At 39.2% G+C, this 23,361-nt stretch overlaps 2 protein-coding genes across 4 annotated transcripts in view; one reads left to right on the top strand and one right to left on the bottom strand.

The window, feature by feature from the left end:
* The window catches only part of LOC136447882 (polypeptide N-acetylgalactosaminyltransferase 13-like), a 52,471-nt gene extending 30,833 nt beyond the window's left edge, over window positions 1–21,638 (top strand). Inside the window, exons 2-12 of one of the 3 annotated variants that reach the window (XM_066447002.1) lie at window positions 1,935–2,100; window positions 3,965–4,131; window positions 4,703–4,922; window positions 5,171–5,341; window positions 6,875–6,992; window positions 7,634–7,814; window positions 11,606–11,745; window positions 12,832–12,930; window positions 16,657–16,683; window positions 17,958–18,092; window positions 18,929–21,638. In XM_066447002.1, coding sequence (XP_066303099.1) covers window positions 1,935–2,100; window positions 3,965–4,131; window positions 4,703–4,922; window positions 5,171–5,341; window positions 6,875–6,992; window positions 7,634–7,814; window positions 11,606–11,745; window positions 12,832–12,930; window positions 16,657–16,683; window positions 17,958–18,092; window positions 18,929–19,084 — 1,580 coding nt within the window. In that variant the 3' untranslated portion in view covers window positions 19,085–21,638. Of the gene's footprint in view, window positions 1–1,934; window positions 2,101–3,964; window positions 4,132–4,702; window positions 4,923–5,170; window positions 5,342–6,874; window positions 6,993–7,633; window positions 7,815–11,605; window positions 11,746–12,831; window positions 12,931–13,541; window positions 15,935–16,656; window positions 16,684–17,957; window positions 18,093–18,928 lie in introns of those variants that run through there. The other 2 variants (XM_066447003.1, XM_066447004.1) reach the window with 2 other exon arrangements.
* The window catches only part of LOC136447883 (60S ribosomal export protein NMD3-like), a 28,934-nt gene continuing 26,301 nt past the window's right edge, over window positions 20,729–23,361 (bottom strand). The window contains exon 11 of the mRNA XM_066447005.1: window positions 20,729–23,292. Coding sequence (XP_066303102.1) covers window positions 23,085–23,292 — 208 coding nt within the window. The 3' untranslated portion in view covers window positions 20,729–23,084. The remainder of the gene's footprint in view (window positions 23,293–23,361) is intronic.

Here is a 23,361-nt window from a genome sequence, read left to right as displayed (position 1 = left end):
ATAGATAGACCTTGTGTACATTATACTTTACAACATCAATGCTGTCGGCTTCCTTCTTCACTTGTGTTCATGTATGTTAACAGGTGAGATTACCTGGTTGTGTAAAAAGAATCTCCTATATCCTATATATTCTACCAATGTGATGAAATTATTTTCGGAGGTAACTTAAGAAATGTTTGCTAGCTACTACTTCAGATTTTACTATAAAAAGTCTGAAATTGTAATAATGGGAAGTCTAAAACAAGTATTTGTTCTCAATATTGCAACTGTCTTGAAGTAAAACTTATTTGTATTTTTACTGTAAAATTGTGGAATGATTTTAAGAAGACTTAGTTATGACACAATCATGAATTTACTATCTTCAGGGGGGAATGACACAAATGGACAACAACAAGCATATGAAGTTACAGCTACACTCATACATGTACATACACAACTGCACCACAGGAATAGGACTCCCACCCAAGCACACCTACATGTACAAGTACATGCACACATGGACAACAGCACTGTCAGTAACCCACAACACATACGTGTACATACATCCTTCCTCCATAGTAAAGGTTAGTATAACCGCCATTACTGGTATCTTAGGCAACACCAACTTTAGTTGTTTTCTGGGACTTGACAAAAATACATTGTAGTGCAGAGCTTGAAGATCAATATTAGTCTAAGGGAAAGTTCTGTAAAACTATCTTGGCTCCTAGTCCTAATAATTGTGTTTTAACCAAGGATTAAATTTTCTGTACTACAGAAAATGTAGGTTGTGTTACAGAAAAGGGACAGTCATGCATTACAAAGAGGAGAAATACTGAAACAGAACAAATGAAAAGTGTCTGCCTTTGAAGAGCTCTCACTAGTCTTAGCCTTTTCTTAGCATTTGTACTTGATCTTTTTTGTTTTGTTTCATGTTGTTTTTCTTTGTATGGATTGAAATAGAATTATTCTATCGCTAGGCCATGCATTGCTTCTCGGAATAGCCTCTCCAGGTTTTCCCATTTTGAAAAAAAGAAATGGGTCACTATTCCCATTCACAAATTTTTACTCACGATTATACTATTTGTTCAGTTGTAAATCTCAATAGCCACCAAAATAGATTATAAAGGCCTGCACATACCTAAAAAGTGTGGTCACATGTTATCATAAGTTATAATTTTACATTTTTAATAAAAATCAGTAGATGATGAATTGATATTGAGAAATAGTTGTTATAAAAATAACTATTTCTCAATATCAATTCATACATTACAAAGCAAAAGGTAATTTTGTTACGGAAATTATAGTACTAGATCAAAGAAAGGGGTTCATTGCAAAAAACGAGCCATACAAAGCTGAAACTCGAATAATCCTCTTATTCTTTATGTCATGTAAACCCTTATCTTCGCCCAAGACTATTTGAAAACAAAATTTTTTTAAATTTTTTTTTGCCCTGCGCTCCAATTTATTCCTGAAAAAAATCTGAGAAGCAACAAATAAAATTGGTGTGGCCCTATCGTACAAAGGACAGTCTACAATAAAATGTACTTCGTCTTGTACTTTACCTAGACTACAAAATTGGTAGATTCTTTGCTCTAGAGGAGTGCGGTTATGTCTTCCTGATTCGATTCGCAATTTGTGGCAACTTGTTCTTAGTTTTGTAGCGGTTGATCTTTGACGTACATTTGCAATCTTCAGATAGTCTTTTTCGTTATAGGAATGTTTCAATAATTAATAGGCAATGGTAACAATACTTTTGGATAGTAGTTATATGAAATTACTATAACTCATCATCTACTGATTTGTGGCATTTACAAAATAATAAGCTTCTTGGTAACTTAAGTTCAGTCTCCAATACACAATACAACTGCTGCTCTATTGCTGTCATGATGGTCTCCCTGGCTAAATGCATGTTTGTTTAACAAATGTCATCAAAGTTGTTTTTCCTGACTTTCCAGCAAAGAGCAGTGTTCCTGACGGTCCAGGTGAAATGGGGAAGGCTGTCATCATTCCTAAGGAGAAGGAGAAGGAGAAGAATGAGAAGTTCAAGATCAACCAGTTTAACTTGATGGCCTGTGAGATGATCGCTCTGAACAGGACCTTACCTGACGTCAGGATGGAGGGGTAAGGACTAGATACTGTCTCTCTGTCAGTCAGTCCAGAATACTGCATACTGGAAACCCTGAAATATTGTGTTAAAAGAATATTGTGATTATCAAATGGAAAGAATTGTTATGTGATTATCTTCGCCGAGAAGATTATGTTTTCGGTTACGCCAGCTGTGGGGTGGGTCTGTATGTATGTCAAGAGCATAACACAAGAAACCTTGAAGTGCAAAGGAAGGTCAAGTTCAAAAATCGCTTACCTGGCTTTTTCCAACAGTACTACAGCGGAATTTGCATGTTTGTGTGTTTGCATGTAGGCAAAAAAAGTGACGGAAACGTTGATGGATCGTCATGATTTTTTGTAGGTGTGTAGCGCTTGTAGGAACGGAGGTCAAGTTCGAAAATGGGTCACCTGGCGCTTTCCTGTTGTTGTGCAGCGGGCTGTGCATGTTTCTGTGTTTATACAGTACCGATCTCGTTTAACTTCCCTTCCCACGCGTTTTCCACGCGTTTATTTCTCGTGCAAAACTTGTGCACATTGCCGTTAACACGCGTTTCAAACTCGTGCCAAAGTCATCCGATATGCTATTAAAAGTCATGTTGATCGCGTGCGCTAATGAGCTGTATACCTAATTAGAAATCTTGTGCGGTCCCTACACGCGTTAAGGCAAATCTGGCAAACTTGATTGACGTCTGGCTTGAAAACTGCTCAGCGGGAACACCAGAAGTTTCCTTCTACTGTAGCGTTGCAGTGAGGGCGCGGGTAGATTACATTTCAAAAGACCGCTTCTCGACACTTTCTTCTCAACTCGTTAAACTTTCTATGTATTTAACACACACAATATATATGTTTTGGTTGCAAATTGCAATGCTTGAATTATTTTGTGAAAGTAACTGCGAAATTTTCCATAAGCACGGCGTGAGTGGTGTGAACTTCCGATTGCCGGTTTGGTATCATTGGACATGTTTTGGGACCACACATTTATTGTAGAATCTGGGGCAAAGCGAAACTTTTCCGCGCAAATTTCTGGTTGCCAATGAACAGCAGTTACATTCTAAAACTTGTATGACGTGTTAGCCCTCATTTTTACGTATTTGTTGATAATCTGCGAAAAATACTATTAATAGGGGCTGGCACTTTTGCCGATTATTGCCGATTTGTGAGCCCAATTGGTCTCTGCAGACGTGGCCGTTCAGTCCCAAAATAAACATCAACCCCGAACTACTGGCAGTTGTAAGAATAATAGTTGCATGTATGTCCGCATGCATGTTTGGTTGCAACGACAAAGCATAAATAAATGAATAACATGAAAAAAGAACTGCCAGACAACTCGCCGAAATGACATGGAACAACATAAACCAAAGGTCAGTGCCCCGTACATCATAACAAAACAATCTTTTTTTTCCACGTAGTTATCAACTTCATGTGGACTCAACTTGATAAGATAATGATAAAGAAAACCAGAATGAAGGTTTTATCTTTGTTAGAACATCCATGGTTTGACGCGAAGCCTGTAATATTTTTTCACAATTGGCCTGCGTTTATACATCATTGCAAAATTTACCATTTCTGTGTTTACCATTACCAAAACTGCAGTACTAGTTACATGGCTACAGAGGTTGATTATCAGCCCCGTTAGCTTTCCCTCACACTGTAGCAGAACTTTCATCTTTTGTCCTGGACACGCTATAGTGGTACATTGCTTTTGTTGTCAGGAAGGTGTGGTGTAGGTTTGGGCCCCCTAGCAGCTTTTTATTGAACTGCAGGGACATTTCTGTTGAAATGTTCTCAGCAACCACACTGGGTCATCCTCACTACTATCAATATGTGTGTTGGGTTCTTAAACATTCAGAGGTTTAATTTCTTGTTTTTCTTACTGGAGGTGTAAAAGTAAGACGTACCCCAAGGAGCTGCCTCGAATGAGCGTGGTGATCGTGTTTCACAATGAGGCGTGGTGCACGTTGCTGCGCTCCGTCAACAGCATCATCAACAGAACGCCGCGCCCGTATCTGGAGGAGATCATCCTCGTGGACGATGCCAGTGAAAGAGGTGAGACAAAAATTTTTTTCACGACAATGAGAGACTCTCTTTCTCAGTCACTGTTCCCTAATGCCCTCCTTTTTTATTTTACTAGCTGTACATAACAAGATTTCAGAGACCTCGTATCTCCATGAAACATTCTGATTATGCAAATGACTTCTTCATTTACCTAATCCATGGTTGGTTATGTTAACACCTTGAACTAACTTACACATATTGCAGTATTGATAGTGCAAGCATTTAAAGACATCGTGCATCACCATGCCCAACCTAGCAAACGGTTAATGCCAAGTTACACACCAATGTGACAACGGGATCGTGAGTTCTAGCTGTGAACGTGCAAACAAGCATTCCCAATACTCCCGTCAGGAGGTCATCCTCCTTCCCGGAGTAATAAAACTTAACATTCCACTTCAACTCAACCGATTACCATTGTCCCAAACTGTTAACTTGCACACAACCACAACTCACCAGACACTCATTTCACAAACTGTACTTCAACCATTTCATCCTCACCATAATGAGGTCGCATGGCCAGCTTTTTTTAACAGCTCTTGTTTTCTTGACTGTTTTGCCACAGAACATCTGGGTTCCCAGCTGGAGCGAGGGTTGAGGAGAGTGACCAGGGAGACAGGAGTACCAGTGAAGCTGGAGAGGATGGGGAAGAGGTCGGGGCTCATCAGGGCCAGGCTGCGGGGCTCGGGCGTGGCCAAGGGGCAAGTCATCACCTTCTTGGACGCTCATATTGAGTGCACAGAGGGATGGGCAGAGCCTCTGTTGGCAAGGATAGCAGAAGACAGGTACATGTGACTCATGTGAGATAATGTAGCATTACAAAGATGTGAATAGCTCCAGGATTTTGCAGTTACTGTTTACAGTCAACAATTTTAGTGGTATTTTGAAGAAACTTTTATTATTATTTGGTACTTCAAGTCTTGAAGATGTGACAGAACATTCATAATAAGCGGCCATTGTCACATCTTCTAGAATGACACCATTAAGAAGTGACTCTTCTGTTGATTACAAATTATGAATGTTTATATTGCAGGACCACAGTGGTGTGTCCCATCATTGATGTGATCAGTGATGACACGTTTGAGTACATGGCTGGATCAGACATGACATACGGAGGCTTCAACTGGAAGCTGAACTTCAGGTGGTACCCAGTACCACAACGTGAGATGGACCGCAGGGGAGGGGACAGGACAATACCGCTCAGGTTAGTTAGCAGGTTATTCAGGGTTTAGTTAGTCTGGAGTCCCCAAAACTAATGCGAGAGGGCGAAAAAAAAAAAATCTAGCAAAAAAAAAAGATGATAAACCGGAGGACTACATAGCTGGTATTGCGAATTAAACCACAGAACACAGTGTAACAAACAAACAAGTCTTTATTTGTTGGCATTAGCTCATATTAAAGTGCTTTTAACATGTCTGCCTGGTTTAAAGACCCATATGTAACATTTGGCCGTTCAAAGAAGAAAAAAATGTGTTCGGCTGTACACACAACATCACGCCTTCAGTCAGAGCAAAACATCAAATTCTGTAGGCAACCCGGCCAGAGATAATATCATTCAGTTTAATACAGACATGTACAATGATAAGTATTGTCATATCATGAACAAAATACTACTGGGCTCAAGAGGGGCGGCGCCCTCTTCAAATCGCTCCTAGTCACATACATAACAGTTGTGTTGGACAATGAGTCTGCAAGTTTCGGAGCCTCTTCGGAGGTGATTTTTTTTTTTTTTTTTGAGAACTGGCGAAAATCAATGCGCGCGCAGATGTCATCCAAATATGAGGGTCAGGAATACAGTCACAAGACTAAGGATCAGCTGCCACAAACTACACATTGAAACGGGAAGACATACCCGCACTCCTCTAGAACAACGATTATGTAAACATTGTAATTTGAATAGAATAGAAAACGAATGTCATTTTGTGGTAGAATGTGGATTATATACCAAAGAAAGAAATGAACTGTATAAGCTTGTAGAAAACTTATTTCCCTACTTCACACATTTAAGCACTGTACAAAAATTCATATTCCTAATGCGACTAGACAAACCTCCCATTGAAAAACACGTCTGTTCTTTTATATCTACTATAACCGAAAAGCGAGGAGAAGTAGAATTTATCTAATGATAGTCATATTCTTTTTGTCCCGTTAACTGTACTTGTTGTTTTGTTTTGTTGTGACCTGTACTTAGCCAAGTGTGGCAGAAATGTGCAATAAAGGTCTTCATTCATTCATTCATAAAATTAAGTTGGTGTGGCCTAAGGGGAAAATTGAGTGTTCGCAGTGGTTTTAATTTCGCGGTAGTGCTATTGTCACATACTGCTACAGTATTGGACAAAAATGTTCGCGGTGGTTTTAACTTCGCGGTGAAACAGTCGCTGAACATTTCTGCATTAACAGTTTGTCTGTACTTTGTTGCAGTCAAAATTAGCAGTTCAACCAATAAGACTTTATCTTATGTTTTGTGCACCAAAAATGTTTTCTGTGCATTTTAATTGTTAGGTTACGTGCACTAGTACACCTATTCCCCCATACTGAATTTCAAGCCATGATGGATGCATGTTTGTCAGACATTTGCGTTACATTTTTGTTTTTCATTTCTTTATTTGGGGCTATGGGATCTGTCTATTCTGCAATTTTCCTTTTGAATATCATACAATGTAATTGATTGCATAAGAAGTTTGTGTTTGTGATGTATGTTCTTCATTGATTGTGTTACATGTGTTTCCCTTTACAGAACCCCCACCATGGCTGGAGGCCTGTTTTCCATTGACAAGAGTTATTTTGAAGAGATTGGCACGTACGACTCCGGCATGGATATCTGGGGAGGGGAGAATCTGGAGATTTCCTTCAGAGTAAGTCAGACAAACATCACCCTATTGTCTTCCATTGTTGTCTTGTCCAACAGGAGTGGACATACATGTAGTTTAGCCTCTGTTGCAGACTCCTTCCGGCTGTATTCTTTTTCAAGCTATCGTTTACTTATTACAGTGCATTGTATATGCCAATTATTTGTATACCTTTTTTCTATATATTTCGTCTATATAGATAGGTATAGAATTACAAACACCGAACCATTTACCATTCACCCAATTGTAAACACAATGCATATCTGTATAGCCCATAATTGTTAAGTTCGGTGTATTGTATTTTATCTTGTCCGATCAGGAGTCGTTTTAGAAATCCTTGACTTCGCAGTTGGTTCTCAAAGATTAAAAGTTTTTTCTTATTTTATGGTTGAAAAGAAGCAGTGGAATAAAATCAAGATGAAAAAATGCTTAGTATGTTGCCCTTTAATGTAATACCACATTTCATAATTTGGTTGAAAAATGAATTTCAATTGTGATGCCATGTAGACAGTAATTATTGCGTTGGTCAAGAGATGGAGGAGACAAAGAATAAGAAACAGTTAATCAGGGAAAAAATGACATTGCCCTCCTCCCATAGGGGAGTAAAAACTGGAATGATATTTAATGTTTGTGTGTTTCATCTGTAGATATGGCAGTGTGGAGGGACTCTAGAAATCGTGACATGTTCACATGTGGGCCATGTGTTCAGGAAGGCCACACCTTACACCTTCCCCGGGGGCACGGGGCAGATCATCAACAAGAACAACAGGAGACTAGCAGAGGTCTGGATGGACAACTTCAAGGAGTTCTTCTACATCATTTCTCCAGGTAATCATCCACACTGATTGAACATGTTTCAATAGTAGCTGCACTAATAGCTCCATGGAGCTAGCTCCATGGAGCAGATTAGTGCAGCCTTGCGGCAAAGTTTTTCTACCTCCATGGAGCTGGCTGGCTCTACGCACTTTCAATGCAAAATCAGGGTTAACGTCACCCCTAAGAAAAGTGTAAAAATCTCTATTCGGAAACGCCGCTCTACCGCCAGCATGCTCGCTAGCTGCTATAACGTGTATTCCTATGGCTCTACGCACTTTCAATGCAAAATCATGGTTAACGTCAGCCTTAGGAAAAAATATAAACAGAGGGCCTTGCCTAAAAGTACATGTAGGTCATATAAATAAACAGATGGGGTACTCACTACTCTCCAGTGGAGGTGTGGGTCCGGCTGTTTTTTAACGTGTTCAGTTTAGGCATTTTTGTTCAACATACGGTTGGCGACATAACTATAAAAGGGGACAAAATAGGAAAACTGACAAAAACACCTAAAAACACGTCAAAAACCAGCCGGACCCACTCCTCTGCTTGGAGAGAACACTGCACAAAAACTGCACCACTGCTAGGTATGGAAAAGTCACATGTACTATATCTTTCAAAATGTGTATGAAGAATAAAAATAAAGAATAAAAATTTTTTCTATTCATATATATTGATTGTATCATTTCATCATCACTTTCAACTTACAACACTACAATATCGAACCTTTGTGGCCCATATAATATCAGCATACTCATATTTTTTCATGTGAGTTATAACATATATCAGCACACTAGACACATATATGAGTCCTGTACCACCAAATGATTTTTAACCCTATCAAGACTGGACTCAATCGTCACCCCCCCTCATAACTTCCAAACAGTATGGTGTTTGATCAAATTTGTTTGGGTGATAAGCATGTAAATATTAATCACTCTCCATAATAAGCCTTGATTATTTGGCGAAGATAATGTGTTCGTGGAACTCTAGTTTTATTTTTATTTTTAACTGCTGAATGTTATTTCTGTCAGTGCCCTACAGGTGTCTGTATCCACAGCCCTGCACTAATCAATAACACCAAAATGTCTGCTACAAAAAGCTTTCTCAGAGTACTGATAAGGAACTATTGATAAAACCCCATGCAAGAGGGACAGTGTCCCAGTGCTAGTCTTGCCCTAGAATTATTGACAGTTTCTTAATAACTATTCGCTCCCCTGCATTCACTGCTCACAACCTGTGCCCAGATGGTTGTACAGACCATGCCTGCTGGGAAGAACCTTGAGACTAATACATCATTGATATTCAAGCAGACAGGTTTCCAAGAAAATTTGTTCATATGTCAGACATGACAAGAACTCCAACCTTGATAGGGGGTCTGGCCACAATTCATTTCCCCCAGGTGATCCCTCAGCTTTCTAACCCTCAGCAGCCCAAGGGCCTGGGTTTGAAGTGTATAATCTGTACTTAGGCCATTCCAAGAACATTTGATTTCTTGGAAAAAAGGAGATATTATATCAGAATAACTGCATATAAGCAGACTGAAAGGATAGTGTGTACAGTACCTGTTTTAATCAGTTTCAGGGATGGAATACTCTTAGACTGAATATGTCAATGTTTGTGTTGGTTTTGTCTTTGTGGTTTTCACAGTCACCTCTCTGCCATGAAATCATGACACTGCAAATATGTGTCTCCATAATGTATTTGTCACTGTATGACAGATATGATTCAATAAAAAATTAAGACTCCTTTTACCTCCTACCGCGAAATTGAGTCTCCAAAAAGTAGGTATATCATAATATTATACAGGTTTTTTCTCAACCCTCTGTTTTCGTCTTGACTTCACTTAAAATAAAATGTCAATCAAAGGAATGAATCAATGTAGCCCCGGTCGATCGCTGCATCCTCCGACCCCCTGGGGCTGCCTAAGGTTCTCGGTAAGGCGTCTAATCTGTACTTATGCACATAATACTTTCAAACCAGGAGCCTGGGAGACCACGGCTTTACGACCCGTGAGGCAACTGTAAAGTAAGATTTGTCAGTCCAGTGGATGTGTGGGATAGGAGCGTGGTGTAATAACACAGCTGCTCCTTTACATGTTACACATCAGGGTTCTATTAACCACCTTGTAAATATGGAGGATTCTGGGGATTAGATTCTATTATTGATGAGTTTTAGGCCATCCGATCCGAGGCTAAGTGTAAAAGAACCTGACTTATTTCTAGATTATTGAAATACAAGAAGATATCCTACAGTGGCTGTCTTAGTATGAAAGGCCAACTAAAGATACATTTACTCACATCTACCAGTACATTTATTTTTTTCAGCCTCAAAATCCACCCCGTAAGTTCTTATTTTGGACGGCACATTTATTTCTTTTTTGAAAATGAAGGCCTTGCTAACCTGGTATCCCCCTCAAATTGAAAGTTAAGGTTTTTCTGGCCATATTTCCCCGGGATTTTCGCTCGGCCGAACACCTTGGATATCCCCACCGATTCGACCTGGCTTTTGTGAAACCCTGGCGGTACGTGGCTTGTACTCGTTAAATATATCGGTCGATTGCGCCATCGCGCTACAAAGTGTTATTGGGGGTAAATAAGACGCCACACTGACATTTCAAAATAAAACTTTCTCAGTGTTAACTTTACAAACTGATGACAAATCGACATGCCCTCACATGCCAGCGGTGCACAGGGAAGTACGCTATTGGCAGCGCGGCGGAAGAATAATTTGTTCACAGAAGAAATGTTTGACCTTAAAACATCAAGTATAACTTTGCTTCCCTTGTGATATGATTTTTGAGGCCGCAAAATCTTTAAAACGGCAGATATTCGTCGGTAAACAAGAGCTCGAAGACCCTCGAAACTTGGCCGCCACTAGCTGTCGCTATCAGGCGTGTTGACAGTAAAACTAGCAGGATATCACATGACCCGGATTATGATCTTTTAGATATTTCCGTACACGGGTGGAAAATATTATATTTTGTAGCGATGATTGACATAGAAGGCCATTTATATTTTGTAGAGGATTAATTTTCAAAAATTACGGCAAAATGTTTCCAATTAAGCGTTTTCTAGGGTCAACATATAATCGGTAACTTCTTAGTATGTGCAGCATGATACGTTGAGCTACTTTTACGTTGAGCTCTGTTCATTATTGTGAGCCCATCCGCGGGAACTCGAAATCCAAGCCTCTCACAAAAACTTTGTTTTTGACGCTATGGAGCAAAAGTTTATAGACATAACACTATTTTGTTTGTTTTTGGGGTGTTGATATTTGTTTTGATTGGGGTATATTGTCTTTAGAAAATACATGTATGATTGTGTACATTTAGTAGCTATATGATGATGTCAATTAAAGGTCAGTTATTATAACGGTAAATGATATAAATGTACAACAATTTTCCCTGATCTCTTGCTTCAAGTTCCAAGTAGAAAATATCAAAAACTGAAGTTCTGCTGTAGTTATGTAGAATTTAGCCACTTAAGGAGGCTCATTACTGAACTTGACCTTCCTTTTCCTTACCCCTGGCACACAGACATACCAAATACAAGGATTTCATAGCTTCTTGTGTTATGCTGTTCACAAACACACACAAACCGCACCCAAAACAAATTAGCCTTGTTGGCGGAGGTACTGTAACAATTAAATTAATACGTATTTTCCACATCCTAATTTCCTGGCATGTCCAATGGATACTAACAGGAAGTTAGGTCAAAGATCCCTGAATAAGTGATTAATCTTTCTTGTAGGATTATCTTATGTTTTCCTGTCCTAAAGTTGTTAAAATTTGCCAATCCTTGTAGGAGTTACAAAGGTGGATTATGGAGATGTGGGCAAGAGGAAGGAGCTGAGAGACAAGCTGAACTGTAAACCCTTCAAGTGGTACCTGGAGAACATCTACCCTGACTCACAGATTCCAACTTCATATCATTCATTAGGAGAGGTCAGTCTTTCCACCTCATATCACCCAGTTAGGAGAGCTCAGTCTTTCCATGCAAGTACAAATGATTTAAAGGCTCGTGTATCAGATCCCTGCCAGCCCTCAGTCATTGTCGTTGAACACTGCATAAATTATCTGTCGTAAGCCCTCTTCCTGTTCAGGATGGGGAGCAGTCAAAGACCATTGTATAATCTACAATCTAATGAGCTTGTGTCAGTGACTTGACTATGAAAATGATAAGACAGCTCCCAATCGTCCTGAAGTGTTGTTTGACACTGCTGTTTCTCTGACACCTCAAAGGAGTACACTGTGTATTCAATAGTGTTTTACTAAGAAAAACAACATCTTAAGGGCTCTTCAGGTATAGTAGTTGACTGTACACGGTACAAGTCATGCAGTCCAACATGGAAATGCACAATGTGCTAGGTCTGAAATAGCTCTAGGGGAAGAGGCAAGAACTTCAGGATGCCATAAAGTCTGCTGCACGTTGCACGGCAGGTTTTTCAAATGTGCACATTATACATTTTATATAATATTGTAGCGCAGGCTCTTTTAGTATTTGATGATCTTCCAGCACCAGAGACAGCACAGGGTTTTGACAGGAGACTATGAGATAGTGCATTTAAGTACTCTAGACCTAGAAATTAACAGTCTCCTTATACATACATGTATGGCACACTCTCTTTATTTGTGTGATGGTGATGGTGTAACAGTTGTGCATTGTATGTGAATCATGTACATGGAAGTGGAACAATGAAGGACTTGTCTTAACTACCACTGGGATTCAAATTTTATATTTTAGATTACATGACATTTTTTGGATTGTGTGTCGACCCCAGTGGCACAGGCAGTATTGTGACCCCTCTGCTTTGCCATGTGGATCAAATGATGTGAATACAGAGGGCACAGGTGTCAATCCCACTCAGGCAGTTTAAAAAAAGGAATTTAGCCATTTTAGGAGGGTCCGATTTTTATTGCCCTGTTTCCAGCTTTCTGTTGGAAGGAAAAAATGTGGAAAGAGATTCGTAATGATTTATGCTAAAATAACGTAAGTGTATCAATATGTATAACATGCCTTCTTCTTTACAGATTCGCAATGTTGAGAGTAATCAGTGTATCGACAACATGGCGAGGAAAGAAAACGAGAAAGTCGGCATTTTCAGCTGCCATGGCATGGGCGGGAACCAGGTAGGTTGTCATGGTTACCTGTCACTTTCCTACAATCATTATCTCATGTCTACACATACCATGTACTCTGCATAGGATATTTGGAGTTTCTTTTAACACAACCAGGTAATCTCACCTGCTGACGTTTCGGTGTCTGTCAGACACCTTCTTCAGAGCTTCTGACTGGAGTACTGCTTCTCACCGCTATAAGTAGCCTATGAGGTGGCGCTTTTGCGGTGAGAACGTAATCCCAAACGTGGCTGAGCTTGTATCCCCCCACGTCTCGGTTCATCAACATTCGTTGGATTAAGGAGGCAGTATGGATCAGGAAGTCATCACCAGTGATGAACCGAGACGAGGGGGGATACAAGCTCAGCCACGTTTGGGATTACGTTCTCACCGCATAAGCGGCACCTACATCTGCTACTTATAGCGGCGAGAAGCAGTACTCCAGTCAGAAGCTCTGAAGAAGGTGTCTGACAGACACCGAAACGTCAGCAGGTGAGATTACCTGGTTGTGTTAAAAGAAACTCCAAATATCCTATGTTCTACCAACCTGATGAAATTATTTTCGGATGTACTCTGCATGTATATACTGGGTTATGTTTCCTGTTTTATCTTTCTCTTTTCAGACAATTCTTTTGTTTTTTCTCACGCTTCAGGAGAAATTGAGCAATAATATTGCAAATCACCTACGGCATACTGTTTTTGTGTGTATGTAGTGTATGTGTTGACCTGACGTGTTTCGCTGCAACTGATGCATACGCATGGCTGTATGTGAAAATACATTGACAACCTTACTTTATCTCTGTAGTCTATACTTTTTGTTTCATTACTTTTATCATCTGTACCTTAAATTAGCAACTCTATTTGCTGTGTGATGATAAGATGATGAGATGAATCATGTTTAACTACTCTACCATATACTGCATGTGCAGACAAAAGAATTGTATCACAGCTTAATCAATAAAGTCCTGAAGTTTTTACCTGGCTTTGTACTAGTCTAAGTAGATGGTTATAATTCAAGTCACAGAGTAAAGCATTAACATTCGCTGAATCTTGTGGCAATGAACTATCATTATGGATGGTGTCTTCTCGTAGTGTAACTTTAAAGGTAATAAGTGACATGCTTGATTTATCAGTGAAAGGGTTTTGCCCAGCTCTGTCACTCCATCATGTGGTGGCATCTGTTGAACGATGGAGACAGAATAATGGCCATTCTGTCATACTGACCTGCAGAATTCATGTGTCTAGAATGAAAAAAGGTTGAAATTATGCTATTCCAGGAGGCAAGTATGGGTTAGGTAAGGTGATGTGCTTAAAAATGCCTGATCATGGATTTGCCTATAGGCCTCACCTGTTCAATTTGTTGGCTCTCAGATGAAACAAGAAATGCTTTTAAAAAAAGCTGGCCATGCAACCATAATTTTGATAAAGGTGAGGATGAAATGGTGGTTGCACGTGTAATGACTTGTATAGACTTCCTTACCCCCTACCATACCCATCATCACATTTGTATATCTTGCCTGAAAACCGTCACCGCCCTATCCTTTGCTGCTTTATAACTAATGGCCACACTATTGTCCTGTGTAGTTTATCAGTCGAAGTAAAAATCCTGTGGTTATGTGGTTAAAAAAATAGAATTGCTGAAATGGGAGATCAACATGAAAACAGTCTGGTTGGAAAGTCTGTACCTGGGTACATGCGGTATCAGGGAGTGAACATAGTCAGGTTCAAGACGTTTTCCTTCCAGCCCTCTGTGTTCTCGCTGACTTGCTTTATCTTCACATTAAGATGGCCACATGCTGAGATTTTTCTAATTGCTCTGTTCTATCAAACACAATGTATTTTCCAAGAAGACAGTTGCAAAATTCAAGAGTAAAGTATTGAAGATGCATGAAATGTTGTATGCCAGAAAATTGATTACTCCATGTTGCTCTGCTATGCTGTGACTTTTTTCTAGTCCCTCCGGTCTATCAAACATACCTTGTTGCCATTTCCAAGCAGTGGTGTGTTGGACATGCGTGAAATGTTGTCTGCCCTGAAAATTGATTACTCCAAATTGCGCTGTTGTGTGCATCAAGGTGGGACATGGTGTTAGTCCTAATCAAGATGATGAAGTAGGTTATTAGAGAGCTAGAGGACCAGTCAGGCATAGCAGGGTTACATGTAAGTGTGATATTGATTAGGCTGGAGCACTCGCATGCAAATGCTTTAAGCACTGCGATTATATTACACTGTTCATTTTGCTCTCTGTTTATTGTGTAAAAAAGTCAACTATATTTGTCACACCATATTATTTATCTTGTGTTTATTGATTAATTAAAAGAGAAAGGGTTGTGTTGTTCTGATTGTTGTCAATCTAATCTGTGTATTTTTGGTACCTGTGTTGCAATTTGGCGAATAGATTTTATCATTTTGTACATTGTACAAGGTTTGCACATCACATGCATTGACTCAATTTTACAGGAAGAATCCATTTAAAATACTGCTTGACTGTGATGAGATGGTGTAAAAAATGTAATGTCAATAAGGACATGGGGGTTACACTGGAATTCTTGTCCTTTCCACAACAACACACATTCCTCCAAAATCTAAGTGTAGGCATCTGTCACGAAGAACTGTGTTGGAGATTGATGACTCCACAGGTGTACTAAGCTCTTGTTTCCTCTTCCTATCGATTTAACCTTTTCTGACTGTTTCCTCCCCATATGTTACACCTGGAGGCAGTGCAGGGTGTCCATGAGTAATCACCGACACTCTTCAGGTTGACACAGACTACATAATCAATTACTACTCTCATTTACATCCAGGGATTTTCTGTCTTAACCTCTATGTCTGGTGTATGCCACAGATATTGCAGTTTTCTTGCACACAACCAGTAATTCATTGTGGTATTAAATCAGCCAAAGCCAATGTTTTGATGATTTGCTGTAGCCTACATGACATATAGTATTTAGAGAAAACTCCAGACCTACATCCTGTATGACAGGTACCAACCTGATTAAACAATTCAGATATCCCATTTGTTTTCCTTCAGTGTCCATTTACTTCAATGGATTGGAGTGTATTGTAGATTTATTCTCATCCATGCCAGGTTGTTATGATGTAACATGCACCATTTCCTCTTGAGTCTAGGATCTAATTTCATGCTGGTTTTGTAGGCTATTGTCACACTGCTATCTATCTTTCTTAGCTCTGTGTGTTCCTTTCCAGCTGGTTTGTCTTTTCCGTCTGCCCATCTTTCTTGCAATTTGGTAGAGTAGCATAGCCAATAAATCTGTTGCAGAAGTCGACCTGTGCTGAGCAGTATCAATATCATGCATGTATGAGTCTCTAACTGGAACATCACTGTAATGTTTGGAATTACAAATTTCATTTGAATGATTTCAGTCACCAAGAAGTCCTTTCACCTCTGTTTTTGCACATTTTATTTTGCTTGATTTTTTCTTCTTCTAATTTTGCTATTGTTTTCGTTCTGTTTTTTCTTCTTTTTTTTCTTCTAAATTTTGCCTGATTCACAATAAGATAACATGAGCAATGTCAACACCAAAAACATCTCTCCCAAATAAATTTGATTATTTTAAGATTAGAAATGTCCAATGATACCACAAACTAACAAAGAGTCGCATGCAGAATAAGGTGTGAAAATAAAGCAGGAGAGAAGGGCTTCTTGACTAACACACTAACAAAGGTGGGCTTTCTGCTGCCTCCTCACACCAGCTCCCTTCTCTGTACTCTTCACAGATTGTAAAAGATGTAAAGTCCTCCCAGGTATGTGGTGTACCGGCCAGTTTTCTTTCTTTCTTACGCAAAGGTATGACAAAGCTTTCCTGCATAATAGAGTCAGAAAGAATCAACCATCAGTTGGTATCTGCAGTTAGTACCAGATAGCAACAAAGTGAAAAAGGTTTCAATCAGCAAGCTTCTGCAGGAGTGCATCTGATCATGTTGGCCAATTTAACTGTCAGTCATGTAGCTGAACTGCCCCGGGTGGGTGTGGCTTTATAACAGCTACCCAATCATTGATGCTGATTAGACTTCACACTGTTGCATGATAATGTCTGTCAATTGAAAGACAGGGCAACAATGATTGGTCACACTTAATGTTAAACTGTAGATTGAATCAGCCTCTAACTGCAGTCATACCAATTTTAAAAATCAATAGAAAACAGATTAGATTCAGAGACTGATAGACATTGCACAACAGCCATAGTGATGCATTGATGAAAATCGCTGTGCGTTAGATTGCTGCAGGATTTATTGAACTCTAGGTTGTGCTTGTTCAACGTAACTAGACCCATGTTGATCTTCAACCTTTGAAGCTGTGCAGTTTAGGAGATGAAGAGCTGTCCTAAATGTCAGAAAGACAGAGAGGTGATTGAACTTGAGCCACAAGAGGGCAGACTTACAGCAATTAGTAGTATTTCTTAGTCACAGTGCTTTGGTCAGCTACTTTGGAGAGTGTCCTGAGTTTTGTTGTTAGCAAACATTACATTCCATTTTGTAAATCAAAAGGTAGTTCACTAGAGATTTATTTCATTTGAATCACAGACTAAGAAGGATTTGCTAAATTGAGCCATCACAATTTGACAGTTCAGTTCGTAAGGGATTTGAGAATCACTGCCAAATGATAATCTCATTATTATACATCTTCTTGCACTCAGTGATTTTTGCATGATTGAAGTAACCAATTTCAATTAACCAGTTACTAATAAACCCTCTAATGGCTTTCTCTTTATTTTAATTTGATGAAGACAAGAAAGATGGGCAGTTCATTTTATTTTTTTATATGTAGTGTTGGTGGTAGGTGTTATTTTGCAATCTCTACTAAATAATCTACAGTGAAATTCAGATGAGTGTTAAGAGAGTTGCATCACACTACACCATGATGTAGCAAGTTGAATGTGCTGCAAAGAAATGTGCTGCTGATTTCCTTAAGGTAACTGGTCTAGCCTGATGCTGTGTGTATCTGAGTTCACAAATTATGGGCCCATAGCCTGAAGTATTGATTGTCCTGTCATGAGAATGTGCTGCTATGTTTGCAGGTGTTCTCGTATACTAAAGAGAAGGAGCTGAGAACAGACGACCTGTGCCTTGATGTGTCCAAACCAGGGGGACCAGTCATGCTCTTCAAGTGCCACCACCTGGGCGGCAACCAGCTCTGGGAATATGATGAAAAAGTAGGTTCATAATACTCATGTATGTGTGTGAAGGGAATAAAGATTCATGATGTCAGCAAGAACTCCATATATGAATCAATGTATAATATTGTTTTGACCTGCTGTGTGCTTTTTATCCACAAGTACATGTACATACAATATTTGTATGGTTTACAAGACTAAAGCGTCTCAAAAAAATACGGTAATGCTCATTTTGATGTGACTGCTTTTTAGAATGTTGTGTGACCATTGAAAGAATGCAGCCTGGTGGTATGGTAGCAGTTAATGTCAACTTCCATAATTCCGCCAGAAAAATATTTCAAAGGCCGGGTTTGGAATCTATGAAGTCCTGTTCATAAGACAAAGGCGTTGTAAATATTAAATGGCTGAGTGTTTAAAAAGTAAAAAAAGAAAGATGTCCACACTCTGTATGGAACTGGGGTCCTTCGAATCTTCGTACCAAGAGCGCAGTCTGACGACGTAACCGATTGAGCTAACTTGTAACTAGCCATTTGACCAGCGATTTTTAAAGATAATGATGTTTTAACCTCACTACAAGGTATTATTTTTGTCAATGTTTGGTCCTTTTCTTGACAAAATCAGTTTCTTCTTGTGCAATTTTGTGGCATAGATGAAATATGGCCATTTTTCAGGATATGGAAGGTTGACAGCACAATTCAAGCATGGCAATGCAAGCATATATGGACGCAACGAATTTGGGCAATATCCATTCAAGATCCATTGTTGCCTTGTTTGTTGCCTTGATTAAACTTGGCACAGAAGCCGCCAAGACAAGAAAAAGATAGTTAAAGAATGTGTTCGACAAGTTATGTCTTTAAACACTGCCTTTACCCCAGATCCAGCTACTGAAGCATGTGAACAGTAACCAGTGTCTGGACAAGCCCCACAGCGGCTCCCCCCAGGAACCCTCTATGCAGCCGTGTGATCCCGGCAAGTCTTCACAACACTGGCAGCTCACAAACGTACACCTCCCCAGTCATAGCAGGAGATAGGACCCCCACCCACTACTGCAGCTCAGCCTTCCCCTGCTGACGTACATGTAGTCTTTTGGTATCAAATGTGTGGTTAATTTTGTCAGGATACATGTAAGTAGCAGGGAGAAGTTCAACACAGCACCATTCTGTACTTCTAAACCTGGTTCCTTAACCCTGCCCCTGCTGAGGGGTTCTTTTTATTTGGTAACAAATGTGTGCTGGTCATGAGGTTAAGCAGCAGAAGGAAGGTTAAGTACTAGTGAGTGATTATGTCAACAACAACGTGTTGACCAACCACAGCTTTTTAAACATTTTTCATCCTTATGTCAAGGGAATATCTAGTGTACAATTTATGTCGTGTACCTCAAATATTTGTTCATGGTTTGAGTGGGAACCAATCTAGTTGAAACTGTGCAGTACATGTACACCTGATGTAATCAAACATTTCCATAGTATTTACATACAGTAACATATGAATGATCCGTAACTGTTGACATGCACAATTGTAGACTAACCTTCACACATTTCAGTGTGAAGTTTGGTTATTATGAAGGTCTGTTGGGACATGTGGGAACTTGATATGTTCTGTACATACTCTGGCTACAAGTACGTATCATGAGATTCAATTGATTCAGATCTTAAAGAGTATGGGAAAAGGGTATTACTTGTTAAAAAGAATGTATAGTAGTCACAATATATATTTGACAAGCACTGTAATACAAGATGGTATTTTATAACATTCTACACAGAGTCTATGAAAAGCAATGTTCAGGCAACCAGACTGAAAATGTGTGCAGGGACTTACTTCTATATTGTAGAGCTTTCTGCAGATACAAGAGCAATAGAAGCTTGTTGTTACTTTAGGACCTCTAGCAGCTATTGTAAGAACTGCAGTCAATCAGTGCAATGAATGGAACATTATTATTAGAGACAAATGATTGGAACAAGACCACAATGAGTAACCAAATATGGACATGCTGGTTGACAACTAACCATTTAGTGCCTTTTTGCCTAGAGTTGTTGCCTTAGATTATACCTTCTACAAAAACCCTGCCTTGACTACTTTTGATATCAACAAACACTGCTTGCAAGTCTACAGTAGGCAGCTTTCAAATCTGCCCCCTAGCTTCAACTGATAGAACTGCAGGTATGTTGTAATGTTGAATTGTACTGTTCTGGCTAGGGTTTGTATTGGTGGGTCGTTCACAGACGACAATGAGGCCTTGCTTTGAGATTATACATCAATTTAAAGTTTGTTGCTTTAGGACTTCGAGCAGATATCATAAGAAACTGCAGTAAAATGTAAGGATGAAACTGCACCAGTTTCAGTGCCTCTCTGCCAGTCGTGTATGGTGTAACTATGATTGTTTGTTCTTACATGTAACTGCTTTATACATGCTTCAGCTTGATTAGTTAGTGATGTCCATGCCAATGGAAAAGTAAACTTTTAGGTCTGTTGGTTATAAAGATCACTATCTTTATTGTACATGCTATTTAGAAAAGCTTGGAACTTCTTCATATCATCCTTCAACATAATAATGTGCAAGTATCTGACAGTCAGTTTCAGCAGTATACACCTGAGAAATTATGCAGACAAAATCCTCTATTTGTAAGGAACGTTTTTATCAGGCATATGTGTTAAGAGAGCTTCAAGTAAGGCAATTTCACAGCCAAATAACAAAATTTTTATTTTGACAACACTTTGGGAACAAAGGATGGAAAGGAACAACATACTTCACTGAGGTCCAACATGTATGTACTAAATGTGGTAAAATTTGAACTTGTGTATATTTTGTTATGTAAATTAATGACCATTGAATATGCTTGACAATGTATAATGATTATCGCAAATAATAGTCTTGTACCCTTAGTTGAACTTCTTACAATTTGGTACATGTTATGTAGAGTATGTAATTATAGAGCCAACAAGTGGTAGGTTGCAAATATGTATACATAGGATTTGTTTCTTGATTTTGCATAGAATGAAAAGCAGCTTTGGCATCAGTACTTGACAAGACAGAAGTTGAGCATGTTCGCCTTTTGCTGTCAAGTGTTTCCAGTCATTTCTGGCACAACGGACTGAGAGATCCTGGCAGCTCTGCACAGTGTGACCAGCATGCAGATGCTATTGGAAAATATTGAATCCAAAAGGACATGGCTTGCACCTTTGTCAGTTAAGGATAGAGAAAGAAAACAAGTCTTTTATCAGTACCTACATGTACATTGTATTGTGTCTGGTAGTAATAAAGTGCCTGGTGTAAATATTCAGAACCCCTTTATAGAACGCCCAAAGCAAACAAAAATTTTACTGAATATTTTGTCAACACAATCCACCCCCCTCTATGCAACAGATAATGCAATGGATATGACCTGATGCTGGTCAGCCATTTCTTTGTTTTGATATCTGAGAAAAACACTTATTCATATTAGTCTCCAAAAACCTTCAAATCATTATAAGTTCAAGCAACTGTTCATGGTCGTACACCCCCTCTCTGCACATGTGTCCTAAACTATTCTATTTCTGCTCCAGGTTATCCAGGAGGACATTCTAATAAACATTTTGGAAGAACTATATTGTACTTCTCATGCTCTATGACTGTAGCAAAATAATGACTGTACAGATGGCATTTATTAATGATAATGTAGTGGCACCTTCTCCGAATGCCTTAAAACATCATTTATGTAGTATACATTTTGTATAGATTTCAAATTAGATGATACATTTGTCTATTTACCAAAGCCATTGTTCTACTCAAAGTCATATGTTTGACAACGGTAAAGCGGTCAATCTGAGACTGAGGACGAAGCATGCTTTTTTTGATGTTTCTTTCGCTTTGTCTGACTCAAAACTTGATGCAAACGCATCACCGCCCTCCCCCCATATACGATTCATTTCAGCGTTCATATTCTGTATCCAATTACAAACCATTCTTACTTGTATTCATAAAGTTTAGTCAGGCCACTCCTACTCTTATCAAAAAGATTATTAACCCTTAATGCTGGCATTTCCCATACAATAAAATCATCTTTTTAAAATCAAAATTAACTGCTACATGTACTTTAGATATAGCAATGGCCTTATTGTTTAGTAGAAGTTCATAGGGAACATATTGAGGGGTTTCTACCCATCTTGGTTTGCTGCAATACAGAACCCTGCATAATTATGTTTTCTGATCTTCAAGTTGATAGGGGAAGAGAAAAACAAATCAGAAATTCTCTATATCAGCTTGCAGATTCAAAAACTGGCACTTTCTTGTACAGGACGGTTGTGGAAATTGTAATTAATTTTAATCATCTTTTGTAATTCACAATTTAAAGGGTACTTATTGATATGTTATGGAAGTGCCAATAAAGGATGTTTGGACACCATGCAAGGCTCCTGGTTGTGCATCAATGTTTACTACTGTACCTATGTACTAACCATGTAGTCTGGTGTTTGGCACAGTTGGTAACATCATACACACTCCTTCAAAACCTACCTCCTATTATAAACCTTGTCAGTAACAGTAAGGACTTTTGCACCAAGTTACTGGTATAAAAGGAGAGATGAAGAGCAGTACAGCTGTAACGGAACCCTGGAATCGACACATTTACATGTAAAAGTAGACTAACAATAGTAGTCTAAATTCAGCTTTCTTGGGGTCACATGGCCAGAACCATACGTTCATTGTAAGCCAGGGAATACATAGTTGTCTAAGGTGACAAAAAGCTATAAATTAATGTAGCAGATTTTTGCTGCCTGTGGTCTTAACTACGGGCATGTCAGCTCTCTCACATGTATTCCAACTTTGACCTCAGGGTCTTCAGGTCACTGTCGCAAGACAGTCTGTAATCTGTGCATGCTCTGTCATACCTGGCACAAAATTTTCACACTTTTACTACAAATTCTAGTTTGCATTACCCTAATTCTGTCATCTGCTCTTTCGCATCCATAGACCAGATATTAAGGTGTCTGTGAATACCACTGTCCTGACATACACTTTACTTGCAAACTGCTAGGTGGCTCTTCTACACATCGCTAGTCCATCATCATCTCAGCCCCCTCTCCTCCTGTAGCGTCCTCAGAGATGTGAAGATCTTCCAGCATTTCCTGCAGGCTGATTCTGGGCGCATCATCGTCCTCTGTGTCCGACTCAAATGCCAGCTTCTTGGCATCTCGGTAGATGTTGACATCTTTCCTGTACAGCGGGTCTTCTTCCAGGTCTTCAAGAAACTCACTGTAATCCCTGAGTTCAAGTCGACAGAGAAATCATTATCAAAAAAATTTCAACTACCTTCTGAAATAATCATGAGAA

This window comes from Branchiostoma lanceolatum, chromosome 13 (assembly GCF_035083965.1).
Source record: "Branchiostoma lanceolatum isolate klBraLanc5 chromosome 13, klBraLanc5.hap2, whole genome shotgun sequence".
Lineage (NCBI taxonomy): Eukaryota > Metazoa > Chordata > Leptocardii > Amphioxiformes > Branchiostomatidae > Branchiostoma > Branchiostoma lanceolatum.
Note: the sequence above shows the minus strand (reverse complement) of the source record. Positions and strands in the feature narration are given on the sequence as shown.